The sequence below is a fragment of the Danio rerio genome, chromosome 11 (assembly GCF_052040795.2).
Source record: "Danio rerio strain M-AB ecotype USA chromosome 11, GRCz13ab, whole genome shotgun sequence".
Taxonomy (NCBI): Eukaryota; Metazoa; Chordata; class Actinopteri; order Cypriniformes; family Danionidae; genus Danio; species Danio rerio.
In genome coordinates this window covers 46,518,457-46,532,500 of record NC_141031.1, presented here as the reverse complement: position 1 = coordinate 46,532,500, position 14,044 = coordinate 46,518,457, and the positions used below count along the sequence as shown (strand labels likewise).

Genomic DNA, 14,044 nt, shown 5'->3' with positions numbered 1-14,044 from the left:
ACACACACACAGATGCACACAGACACACATAGACCTACAAGCACACATATAGATGCACACACATAGATGCACACATAGACAGACACGCACACACATAGATGCACACATAGACCGACATGCGCACACACACAGATGCACACATAAACCGACACGCACACACATAGATGCACACAGACCGACACGCACACACATAGTTGCACACAGACAAGTATAGACCGACATGTATACTAATAGATACACACAGAGACCGACACGCACACACATAGATGCACACATAGACCGACACGCACATACATAGATGCACACAGACACACATAGACTGACACGCACACACACAGATGCACACAGACCGACACGCTCACACATAGTTGCACACAGACACGTATAGACCGACACGCACACACATAGTTGCACACAGACACGTATAGACCGACACGCACACACATAGTTGCACACAGACAAGTATAGACCGACACGCAAACACATAGATGCACAAAGACACACATAGATGCACACAGACACACACAGACAGACACGCACAGAGACACAGACACAAACAAACATGGATTTACTTGTACACACACAGACATACACAAACTAACAGATACAGAGATTTGCATGCATACACACACAGACACAAACAAACATAGACTTACAGACACAAATGTACATGTGCACAGACACACACACACACACACACACGAACACAGATACACACATGCTCACATACTCGCATGCATACACACACACAGACATAGACACAAACAAACAAACAAACAAACAGACTTGCAGACACACACACACACACTGAAACACATGCACACAGACACATATGCATACATGCACACACTGTACACGCATACACATACAGGTAGACACACACATAAACAGACACACACATGCCCACATAGACTCACATGCACACACACACACACAGATATAGACACACAGACACAAAGATACACACACAGACACGTGTACATACTCAAGACACACACGTTACATGCACGTACACACATACACAACCAGATACACACATTCTCTCGTAGATACACACACGCATGCATACATGCAGTTACAGACAGACACACAGAAATACACGCATGCATGCACATAGACACACAGAGACATACAGACATACATGCACACACATGTACAGACACATATGCATGCATGCACATACACACTTTCTCACATAGACTCGCATGCATACACACACAAACACAGACATACCTGCACACAAAGACACACACGTACAGACACATATGGATGCATGCACATACACGCAAACACATAGACACAAACAAACAAACAGATACACACATTCTCACATAGACTCACATGCACACACACACACACAAAAACACACACGTGTACATACACAGAGGCATGCGAACACATACACATAGACACACACATGTACATAAACACAGACATGTATGCATACATGCGCATACAGACACACACACACACACAAACAGACACACATGGGCACACAGACAGATACAAACATACTGTCTAACACACATGCGCACACACTCAGCTGCTGATGTATGACTCATCGGGTCACGCTGGTTCTGCTCTGCGGAGGATTTCATTTCTCTCTCTCTCTCAGCCCACACTGTAAACACAGACAGAGATGTTCATTTCAGACACCGCTAACCGTCTCACACACTCATTAACCTCATCAGTGTCCGTCTACACACCATCATCATGTGAAAAACTGCATCTCAAATCAAAATACTCCACACACTGATCTTTGCGTCTGTCTCAGATGAGATCAAATGTTGCTACTATAATGGGTTATATGCACAGCTAGAGTTTCTTCCATACTGATAAACTTGACAGCATCAATGTTGTGATGTAATTAAAATATAATCAGTTAAATAGACTTCAGCATTCGTTTAGTTGCTCAAGTGTTAAATGAGATTTACATGCAAGCGCCGTCAGGAGCAGCAGGCTAGCGCTGAAACTAGCCTGTTTCTGGATTTCTTGAGTCAAATTTGGTCCTCAGGTTCTATCAACTCTTCAAGTCCTTCTCTACCTACGCCTCTTCCTCTATCTCCTCGTCCTCTACTTACTACTTCTCCTCTTTGTGCGCCCCCTCTCCTTCTCACTCTTCTTCTAGATCCTTCCATTTTTTGATGAATAGAGGTGAGCTCACCTGCTACCTTTTATAGCACACCTGAGTGCTGCGTTTTTAATTTAGCACATGTGTGCTTCCACACCTTTTGGATGTGTTTATTCAGTTTGTTCATTAGCGTGGTCATTGGCAATCCTGGGCTTTGTAATGACTAGGAAGTAACCTCACAATCCTTATCTGTATCTAAGGTGTCAAAATGTGTGTAATGTTTTGCAAAAAGAGTGAAGCATTGGGCTCTATTTTGACGGTCCATGCGCAAAGTGCAGAGCGCAGGGCGCAAATGCTTTCAGGGCGTGTCAGAATCCACTTTTGCTGTTTTAAGGACGGAAAAATCCGCTCTGCGCCGTGGCGCATGATCTAAAAGGGTTGAGCTTATTTTCTTAATGAGTTATAGGTGTGTTTTGAGAGTAAACCAATCAGAGTCTCATCTCCCATTCCCTTTAAGAGCCAGTTGCGTCGTGCCATTAGCGCATTCGCTATTTACAGGACGTAAAGTAAGTGTGAGTGGAAAAACTGAACATTTCACTAGCAAGAAAACAGTTTAACAGAGCATCTGCAGCGCGAGATTGAGAGATAAGGCATCTCTTAATCTATTTTCACTTTCGCTCTCGTGGATAGGGAAACCTTGTACGCACAGACATCCATTAGCCTTTACATAATTAATTTAGTTTGTTAAGCGCAAAGATTTGTTTCAAAACTATTTCTAAATTCAGTTTGAATTTCCAGCAAATAAATTAATGAACAATAATAACGAAGTGTGCTCAAAATACTGAGTTATATGCTAATACACATGCTGTGCCCTATATGGTCTAAAACCTGACAGGTGGACAAATCTAAGCTTGTTTTTAATAAAACAAATATAAATATGGATATAATAAATAATAAAGCTAATAATAATAACATTATACAAAAGCAAATTGTTATGAATGAACTGAAAAAGCCTCACGAGATGAAGTAGGCATAAAGGCATTTTTTATTTATTCATGTAGGCTGGAAAATTATATGTTTTGTAATATTTTAATCCTTTATATTTATATTTATATCTATTCTTATTATATCCTATATATATCCTTAATATTTTAATTCTTTTTCATTTGTAGAGATATTTGCGAATTGCTCTACATCTTGTGTGTATTAAGCAGTGTGTAAGCGAGGCGCACAACTAACGCGCTCTGCGCTGGACTTTAGACCGGCTTTGTTTTGGTCTATTGAAAAATCTATTATAGTTTCTCAAAATAACAGTGCGCCTCAGAACGCCTTCCTTTTTAGACCAGAACACCTATGGGTGCACATATGAGCTCAAATGCATTTGCTATTTAAACAACGTGGTGCAAAACGTCAAAACGACACTTGCGCCAAGCTGAAACTAGCAAATAATAATTGTGTCGTGCCTTGCGCCACATTCCGCCGGGTGTATGATAGAGCCCATTGTGTGTAATGTTGTGCAAATCTGTGGCGGTGTTTTGCTCCTTGGAGTAGAATTTTGCAAATTGTGTGGAAATTTTTATTTTAGAGTGTAAACAATCGTAAAAAACTGTAAAGGGCCATGAAACCCCCCACTTTCGGTTCAAGTCTACCTCAGAATTTTTTCAAAACATGCATCATAATGGGCGTGGAGCTCTGAGCAGAGGCAGTATTGAGCGTGGCCAGTTGAGCAGGGGGGAAGGAGGGGTTGTTGCTAGATCGGATACGTTTGCAGCCTGAAGTTACAATTACATTTAGTCATTTAGCAGACGCTTTTATCCAAAGCGACTTACAAATGAGGACAAGGAAGCTACTTACACAACTATAAGAGCAACAATGAATAAGTGCTGTAGGCAATTTTCAGGTGTGTAGTGTAATAAGCAAAACATTAGTAATGTAAGTTTTTTTTTTTTTTTTTTTTTGTAATACAGTTAGCGGTGGAGCCAGAGAGGCAATTGCAGATTAGGAAGGGAAGTGGAGACTAAATAGTTGAGTTTTTAGTCGTTTCTTGAAGACAGCGAGTGACTCTGCCGTTCTGATGCAGTTAGGGAGTTCATTCCACCAACTGGGCAGATTGAACGCGAGAGTTCGGGAAAGTGATTTCTTCCCTCTTTGGGATGGAACCACGCGGCGGCGTTCATTCACAGAACGCAAGTTTCTGGAGGGCACATAAATCTGCAGAAGTGAGCGCAGATAAGAAGGAGCAAAGCCAGAAGTCACTTTGTAGGGAAACATCAGAGCTTTGAATTTGATGCAAGCAGCAACTGGCAGCCAGTGCAAACGGATGAGCAGCGGAGTGACATGTGCTCTTTTAGGTTCATTAAAGGGCCATGAAACCCCCTCGTTTTAGCAGGGTGTTTTCACACCTCTACTTTGGAAAAAGTCAGAAAAGTGGGCGTGTCCAGCTCTGTTTAGGGGGGAGTGTCGGAGGAACTAAAGTGGGAGGGTGTGGGAGTGTCTATTTGGGCACGCGCGAGTTTCAGAGTCAAAATTAACACACAGAAGAAAGTGATGGTGTTTAACCTACATGGACATCTGTTGTCGAATTATTTGCCAAATTATTAAATGTTGGACTTTAACTGCAGTTTGGCTCTTTCATTCAGGGAATTCATTCATGCCCCTCACGACAAACAAGATATTTGATTCGAGGATCTGCTCTAAGCGTGTATTTTTCATGCAATGTTTGATACCGCACGGCGAATGAGAGAAAAAAAACCTCCGCATTTCCCGGAAACTTAGATGCACACGGCAGGTAGCGTCAGAAAGCCACGTATGTTATTCCGGTCACTAAATGCGGTAAAAACCCTACACGAGGTTAAAGTTTGGTTGTGATGCTAACGTGTTTACACTCGGTGACTCTGAGCAATAGTTAACTTAGTTCGATATGAACAAACTGAATAAACAAAGAGCACTGGTCGCTCACTTACCAAATCTGTAGAGACAGAACAATCACCAGCAACTAGAGCCGCGTCTTTATTAAGAGGAGACTAAAGCGAATCCGGATCTCAGTGTTTGGAGATGAGAACAGCTCTCAGGTAAACAATAATCCTCCTTAGACACGTAAGTTATTGTTGTGGAGCGTCACGTACACTGTTAATCCACACGTGACTCCAGCTGCGCTCTCACAGAGAGAAAATGAAAACAAAACTTCACTGCAGCAAACTATAAAAGCAACACTTCACGCTTGTTTCGCCAACACAACGTGGCGTCTCTGTCGTCTAAACACTGTGACAGTAATGAATATTAATATTAAAGTTGCACAATAGAGCGCGCTGATTGGTTTGAACCAAGCTTTACTCATGCATTAATGCAGCACACTGTAAGACGTAATAAGACACACTCTGGCACAGACGTCCAGTCTGCACGCTGGAATACACGCTATTATGTCATGACCGTGACGCAGCTTCAACAATTAGTTTCAAACCGGAAGTACAAATTTGCTTGAAATAACGCAAAAACAACCAATTTACACTTTTTAGTGAAATATAGGTGTCCTAATAGTGTTTTTAGCAGTGTGGGACACATATACCACTGTCAACAGCTCAAACACATGTGTTCTGGTGTTTCGTGACCCTTTAAAGACCACTTGTGCTGCTGCATTCTGAAGTTAACAAGAGTTATTTCTGTTATTTATTAAATTTCCCATTTATTGTATTTTAATAATGTCTACCCCCACCCCAACCCTAAACCTAACCGTTACAGTAAGGTAAAAACAGTAGTTGTACTGAGTATTATTTATGTAATCTATTGAATTACTTAAGTAAATTTATTTTAACGCCTACTCCCAACCCTAAACCCAACCATCACAGTTCTGTAAAAATATTAATTATTGTTATACAGTGTCATAAAAAAGCTGCTATATTAATGTGCATATCGCACCGGCCGGCCGCATATCTGATCTAGACTCTACCAGAAGGAGGGGAGCGAACAACTGTTGTCAGTCGGCTCACAAAATGAGACACAAGCTGTGAGGAGACGCTTGATTTTATAGTTTACAGAGTTAAAATGCAGAAATAAACAGTAATTTAATGCCCTGTTATATTTGTTATTCATAATTTTATTCAGTTATAAAGATAATGGTGTTCATATAAACACTATAAATGAGGACTTCTTCCGCTATCCCCGGGTCTGTATGGACCAACACTGTATGGGCGGAGCTAAATAATATTAGCCAATTACATCACAGCACAGATGTTGTAATCCAGTCAGTCCTGCATTTATGTGTTTAGTGTGTTGGTGTTTTCTGCAGCCGACAGTGTGTGTTTGTGTGTGCAGGGCTGATGTACATGCTCCTGAAGCACCTGGTTGACAGGTACAACATGTACTACGCTTACCTGCCCTCCAAACTGGACAAGAAGATCCACTCTGGAGCTGTCAATCAAGTGGTGGCTGCACCAATCCTGTGCCTGTTCTGGCTGCTCTTCTTCTCCACCGTCAGGATAGGTGTGTGTGTGCGTGCGTTCGTGCGCACCTACCTGTGTGTGTGTGTTTTGTGCTTCTGATGTAGTTCTTCAGCTGATTCTCTCTCTCCTTCTGTGATTCCTCAGGCTTTCTGACTCCGACCTCCATGTTCACGTTTGTGGTGCTCATCATCACCATCGTGGTCTGCCTGTCGCATGTGTGTTTCGGCCACTTCAAATACCTCAGCGCACACAACTACAAGGTACGCGTTGCCGTGGCGCAGGTATGAGCTCAGGGTACAGTCCACCGCGGCTCGCTCCAGTAGCTCAGGTAGACTGTCACCTGTGCTGGAGCAGTAACACTCACCACTGCGCTCTCTCTGTGTGTGTTTGTGTGTCTGTCTTCCTCTCTCACACAGATCGACACCAAAGACACCGAGGTTGACGGTGTAGAGAATGGACGTCCTGCCAGATCTTCACCCTCTAACAAATCTCAGGTATTTTTTCAGATGCACCACAACTTTTTCAAACTAAAACCTTCAGGTTGGCTCTCGTATTTAATTATTGATAGTAATAAATGCTAAATAGTGATCATGATATTAAATAATTTTTAAATTTCTGATAAGTAATAATAGTTTGTGTTATACAGAATTAAATGGACTATTTTAATAATAACAATGCTAGCTCAGAATTAGCTCAGTTTATGAATATTAATAATCAATCATAATGAGTTATTATTAATTATTAATATTCCCGTTTAACCTTCTGTCAATTTGGTTAAAATATTTATTTATATATATATATATATATATATATATATATATATATATATATATATATATATATATATATATATATATATGTATATATATATATATATGTATGTATGTATGTATATATATATATATATATATATATATATATATATATATATATGTATGTATGTATGTATGTATGTATATATACATAGATACACACACACACACACATATATATATATACATATATATATATATATATATACATACATATATATGTGTATATATATATATATATATATATATATGTATATATATGTATATATATGTATATATATATATATATATATATACACATACATATATATATATATATATATATACACATACATATATATATATATATATATATATATATATATATATACATATATATATATATATATATATATATATATATATATATTATACTAATATATTTATTTATATAACATATTTATGTTTATATATATATATATATATTAGTGCTGTCAATCGATTAAAAAAAATTAACTAATTAATCACACTTTTTAAAAAAAACTAATCGCGATTAATCGCATTCAAAAGACTGAAACTTGTAATTTTGGCTATTCGAATGTAAAATTAATGTAAACACAAGACAAAAACTATTTAAATTCAAAATATCATTCAAAATACAAGTATTACTGATATGGAAAATTATAATAATAATTATAATAAAGTATTGAATACAAACAATTGCACTCATTGCAGGGCTGGACTGGGACAAAAAAAATCGGCCCTGGCATTTTGGGCCAGAGCGGCCCAATACATCAATCAAAATGCTCCACATCTGTGCACGCCCTTGAATATGTTTACCAACTCCCACTCTTTAAAAGCACAAAAGCCATAAATAGGAAATAACGAGAGTTGACAAATTAAAAACTTTTTTTTTTAAATTTATTATTATAATATATATATATATATTCAGACTCACATTATTTATTACATCAGAGCGAAACAAATCATCCATCCAACACTTCTCGGAGTTTAGTTTTCTTGGAATAAATATCTTTTTGAAGCAAATTTCGTTTGCTATAATTTGTATCTTAATTTTAATGTGTCTTTTGTTGGTCAGTTTATCTATAAACAAGAACAACGAATAACCTCTGAGGTGAATTGCTTCAAAACACAAACTGCTGTGAGATTTTGTTGCTTTGTTAAATTAAATAATAATCTAGACTACATAAAATCGAATTTAAATATTCACAGTTTCAGAGAAGCCTGTATTAAACTGTTTACACTATTAAGGACTAATTTGAATAAGCAGGGCATGCTTTAGCAATTTATTCGCAGCACTGAACATGTTCCCAGATTACCTTGGAAGAACAAACTCGATTCGAAGGCTGAGAGAACTCAGAAACTCATTGTGAGAATGGAGATGTCGACATGTTTGTGCCAGTCTGTCAGATAAAATAGCCTAAAACACCTTAATATTTAAGAAAAGCTAGTTAAAGTTATTTAACCAATGATTGATCTTATCCCCCCCTGACCTACCCATAAGTAAATATGCAGCCTGTTTTTTGATTACCCGACCGGCGCATTAACAGCAGCACCTGCTGAGATAGCCAAGAAATGATGTGCACATTGTCACCCACACGACAGAAAAAAATGAAACATGCTAGACTTTCTGCAATGGTGTCGTGAGGAATCGCAGACATTGGTTGTAGTGAACTATGCCACATTACATGAGAAGAAAAGATTGAATCTTGTGTCACGATGGCCAATTGTCGTTTACGAATCACCTCGACACCTTATGTTAAGGAAACCGTGCCGAAATTGTGACAAACTTCTGTGATCTGACCGGGGCTTAAACCAACAAAGCAGGATCTGAATGAGCTCTTGTTAATTAGAGACAGGAGTGTTTAATCAGCTCTGCAGGAAGGTAGATCTCCAGGAACTGGTGTGAGCACTCCTGGTTTAGATATTTGGACTAGAAACAAGACGAAACTAAATGTAAGAATAGCACTATTTTACAATGTATGGCTCACGCCTGTGTGTGTTTTCCTCCATTGCAGCAGATGTACATCGCCCAGGTCCTGCAGGACCCAAACTCAGACGAGACTGGAGCAGGCAGTGGAGAAGACGACGGTCAGGGCTCCTCGCAGGACGAGGAGATGATCAACGCCGGAAACAGCCTGAACGAAGCCGATTTCCAGTCAGGAGAGGACAGTCTGATCGCCAACGAAGTCCACCAGTAACACAGCAGAGCGCCTCATGGCCTTCATCTCTCTGTTTGTGTCCTGGTCTGACGCTGTGAACACAATCGGCTCGAAACATCAGCACCTTAGAAACCCACGTCTGCCAAAACACAGACTGTACATACAGTAAAGCACACGCCAGCAAATCATCTCCTCATGTGCATGAGCGCCAGAAGCACAAGCAAACATCCCGGATCCATCCTCCTGCTTAAAAAAAAAAAAAAAGTCCTGATTTGGTTTTTAGTACCCACACGCCTCAGGAAAAAGGAGAACAAATAGCAGGCTCGCCTTAACAGCGGAATAATCGGCAGCGCTGCAAAACCGGCTCCATTTGCTTGCTTCTTCTTCCTTCGCCTGAACGATTGGATTAATGAAACGACCTCTGCAATAGAAAATCCCGGCTCCTGCATCTTCAACCGCATTCGCTGTACAGAACACTACTGACGCTCCTGCTTGCAGGATTCTTCTCCCTAATGTACAGTATTTCCAGAGACGCGCACATATGTGTGTGTGTGTGTGTGTGTGTGTGTTGTCACTGAACGACCCATATTCCTACCTTTCTTTCTTTTGGTACTTTTAATGCTCATTATGCCTTTAACGGATGTGTTTGTACGCCTGCAAACGGAGTAGCGAAGCTCTCGTAGCACAGTAGAAAGCGCTCGCCGCTCTAACAGACGTTTAAAGGGATGCACTGCAAAAAAAAACTCTGTTTCCGTTGTCTTGTTTCTAGTCCAAATATCTAAAAAGTGTTAAATCAGGAAGCATTTTCTAGACGAGCAAAAAATATTGTGTTGTTTCAGAAATAATGAGTCAAAATTCAGTGTGTTCTTCCTTTAAATAAGCTGAATGATCTACCAATGGGGTAAACAGAATAATGTTACATCAAAGACTCAACTAGATTAATTAGCTGACCCCATTGGCTGATTATTTAGCTTGTTTTAAGGAACAATGCTCTTACTTTTGACTTATTTTTTTACAAAATTTAAGATATTTGGACTAGAAACAAGACAGAAATGGTCCCACTTTATATTAAGTGGCCTTAAATAATATGTAGTTACACAGAAAGTGTATACCTGCATGTAGTAATTATTTGTGTAATGTCATTTATAATCACACTGTTGACCATCCTTTACACCAGGCATGTCCAAACTCGGTCCTGGAGGGCCGGTGTCCTGCAAAGTTTAGTTCCAACCCCAATCAGACACACCTGGGCTAGCTGATCAAGCTCTTAGGCTTTCTAGAAACATCCGTGCAGGTGTGTTGAAGCAATTTGGAGCTAAAATCTGCAGGACACCGGCCCTCCAGGATTGAGTTTGGACACCCCTGCTTCACACCTTAGCCCAACTTAAACCCACCCATACCATCAAACCTGTCCCTGATAATACCCATATCTCATATTAAGGGTTTTGCAATACATTGTTAACAGTAAGGACATCGTACTTGCATCCAAAAATAAATGCAAAGTAGTTAAGGCCACTTAAAATAAAGTGGGACCAAAACTCTAATTAAGAAGAGCACTTTATATTAAGTGTCCTTAACTACTACTTGCGTCACAATATAAATACAATGTAAGTAATGTGTTCATAATACATTGCAGAAGACTTCTGCTGCTCTTTGGGTGGGGTACAGGTAGGGTTGATGACAGGTTTGGTGGTGTGGGTCGGTTTAAAAGTGGGTTAAGTTGTAAGAGAGTGTAATTATCAATGTAATTACTGATGCAATTACATGCAGGTATTTAATCAAGCATATGTGCAATGTAAAAGCATGTATTTACACAATATGTACAATGCAACAAGTGATTCATTTCAATCTAAGTACATATTAATTAAGGCCTTTTAATATAAAGTGGGACCGAAAAGCATTTTCTGCAGTGTAGTTCGCCCAAAATCTGTCATCATTTATTCACCTTTACTTGTTTATTTTACTACTTTCCTTCTTCTACTGAACACAAAAGAAGATATTTAGTAAAATGTTGGAAACTGATAACCATTGACTTCCATAGTATGTGTTTTTCTATTTATTTTAGGCTGATTTTTTCCTTTGAAAGTCAAAAAACTAGGTTATGTTAGGATATGTGACTTTATTTGTTACCCAAAGGTTTGCAGTCAAGAGTCCTCATTTCATAACAGTGCCACATACAAAACTCACATAATGACAACAAGAAATGTACATAAATAGAGGTAATACAGTATTATACAGTGACTCCTGATGATACACTGTCTAAAATATGTTAATGAACAGTTACTGATGTGTTTTGTCTTTATTCAGGGTTGTGAATTGCATTATGGGATGTTGATCTCTGCTCTGTCCACATTTGATGCTGTAAATTCAACTCTACAGTTTAACAAAGTGACTATTATAGTGACATTTTAGTAGCTTAAAATAATATAATAAATAATGTATAGGGGAATAAGTCTGCAAAATAGCAGAAAATGTGCTGGTAGTTTATTACATGGTGTTTGTAGCCTAATATACAACACCAACCCGGACAATACAGCACTTTACACTTTTAAACATGTTCATAAAAGTCACTTTTTCCAACTTTTTAAGGTTAAAAGATCTTGAAATAAAGATAATAATGCAATTCAAAAGCATAAATAAATGGGAAAATGTCAAATTAAAACAAAAAATAATCAATAATAAATAATAAATAGAGAAATAAGTGGGTAAAATAGCAGAAAATGTGCTGGTTGTTTATTACATGGTGTTTGTAGCCTAATATACAACACCAACACGGACAATACAGCACTTTACACTCTTAAAAAATGTTTATTAAAGCCAATTTTTCCAACTTTTTAAGGGTAAAAGATCTTGAAATAAAGATAATAATGCAATTCAAAAGCATAAATAAATGGGAAAATGTCAAATTAAAAAAAAAAAAATCAATAATAAATAATAAATAGAGAAATAAGTGGGTAAAATAGCAGAAAATGTGCTGGCAATTTATTGCAAAGTGCTTGTAACCTAATATACAACACCAACCCAGGCAATACAGCACTTTACACTCTTAAAAAATGTTTATTAAAGCCAATTTTTCCAACTTTTTCAAGGTTAAAAGGTCCTGAAAGAAAGATTAAGACCCCATGATGCAATTCAAAATCATAAACAAATGGGAAGATGTCAAATTAGAGCAAAAATAATCTCAAAAATATGGAAAACTTCACATTTTTCTGATATATTTTAGTGTATAATGAGGTCTTGTAAAGCAAAACAATGGTCTATACTTCATTATTGCTTTAAACCATAGTAATATTTCTACAATGGAAGTCAATGGTTACCCATTTTCAGCATTCTTTAAAATATCTACTTTCATATTCGACAGAAAAAAGCAAGTAAATAGTGACTAAATGCTCATTTTTTGGGTGAACTGCCCCCTTTGTGAAGATTCATGTGGTTTGACCTGAAAACTGCCAACTCGAATATCGTCAAACAGTACTTTTAGACTTTAATGACCAGCGAGAGTCTCTGTCGGTGCCTGCAGTTTAGCGAGACCTTTTGGTAGAAATCTGGAAATGCGTTTGGTTGGTACGGATGAGTTTCCTTTTTCTATTCGTCTAGTGAATGACATGTAGCCGTCATGTCAGTCTTTTCTACAGAGGTAAGGAGCCTGCAATCACGTCCAGCAGTTTTAGTGCGCTAGATGAAGGAAATAATTACAGCTTTCTCAACGTTAAAGAGCACAACATGGCTGCAAGCTGAGAAAATGATTATTATTTATTTTAAAAATGTACAAAAAATATATTTAAATTGATGGTTTGCTTTAAAATGAACTCCTCTGCCCTCAGGCTGTGCTAGATTTGACCTTTTTAATATTTTTTTATCAGTGGAACATTAAAAAATATTTATTTTAAGCTGATATTTTCCCTTGGTTAGGTTCGGTTAGGTTACTTTATTTATAGCCGCAGGAATATTTCGTTTGCAGTCAAGAGTCCTCATTTCATAACAGTGCCACATAAAAAACTCACATAGTGACAACAATAACTGGACATAAATACAGGTGATACAGACTAATACAGTGACTCCTGATGATACACTCTCTAGAATATCTGTTAATGAACAGTTACTGATGTGTTTTCTCTTTATTTAGGGTTGTGAATTGCATTTTGGGATGTTGATGTCTGCTCTGTCCACTTCTGATGTTGAAAATTCAACTCTACAGTTTAACCAAGTGACTTTTAATGACATTTTAGTAGCTTGCGCTAATTTATTAAATAATATCTAGAGAAAAAGTCTTTAAAAGAGCAGAACATTTGCTGTCAGTTCATTAAAAGGTGTTTGTAGCGTAATATACAACACCAACCCAGACAATATAGCACTTTACACTGTTAAACGTGTTCAATTTTTCCAACTTTTTCAAGGTTAAAATATGTTGAATGAAAGGTTAAGGCCCCACGATGCAATTCAAAAGCATAAATAAGTGGGAAAATGTCTAATTAAAACAAAAATATTCCCAAAAATATGAAAAAACTGCAAATTTATCAGATATTTTTAGTGCATAATAAGGTCTTGTGAAGCAAAACA

The 14,044-nt window shown here is 37.9% G+C and overlaps 2 protein-coding genes across 13 annotated transcripts in view; one reads left to right on the top strand and one right to left on the bottom strand.

Annotated features, from left to right (window-relative positions):
- Positions 1 to 12,405, top strand: part of tmem63bb (transmembrane protein 63Bb) — an 86,991-nt gene extending 74,586 nt beyond the window's left edge. For 3 of the 11 annotated variants that reach the window (XM_087272746.1, XM_087272745.1, XM_087272747.1), the window contains 4 exons: positions 6,383 to 6,550; positions 6,655 to 6,770; positions 6,927 to 7,004; positions 9,341 to 12,405. In XM_087272746.1, coding sequence (XP_087128872.1) covers positions 6,383 to 6,550; positions 6,655 to 6,770; positions 6,927 to 7,004; positions 9,341 to 9,523 — 545 coding nt within the window. In that variant the 3' untranslated portion in view covers positions 9,524 to 12,405. 11 annotated transcript variants of the gene reach the window in all.
- traf3ip2b (TRAF3 interacting protein 2b) overlaps positions 1 to 14,044 on the bottom strand; it is an 872,991-nt gene that overhangs the window by 667,004 nt on the left and 191,943 nt on the right. The gene's annotated exons all lie outside the window — the stretch shown is intronic.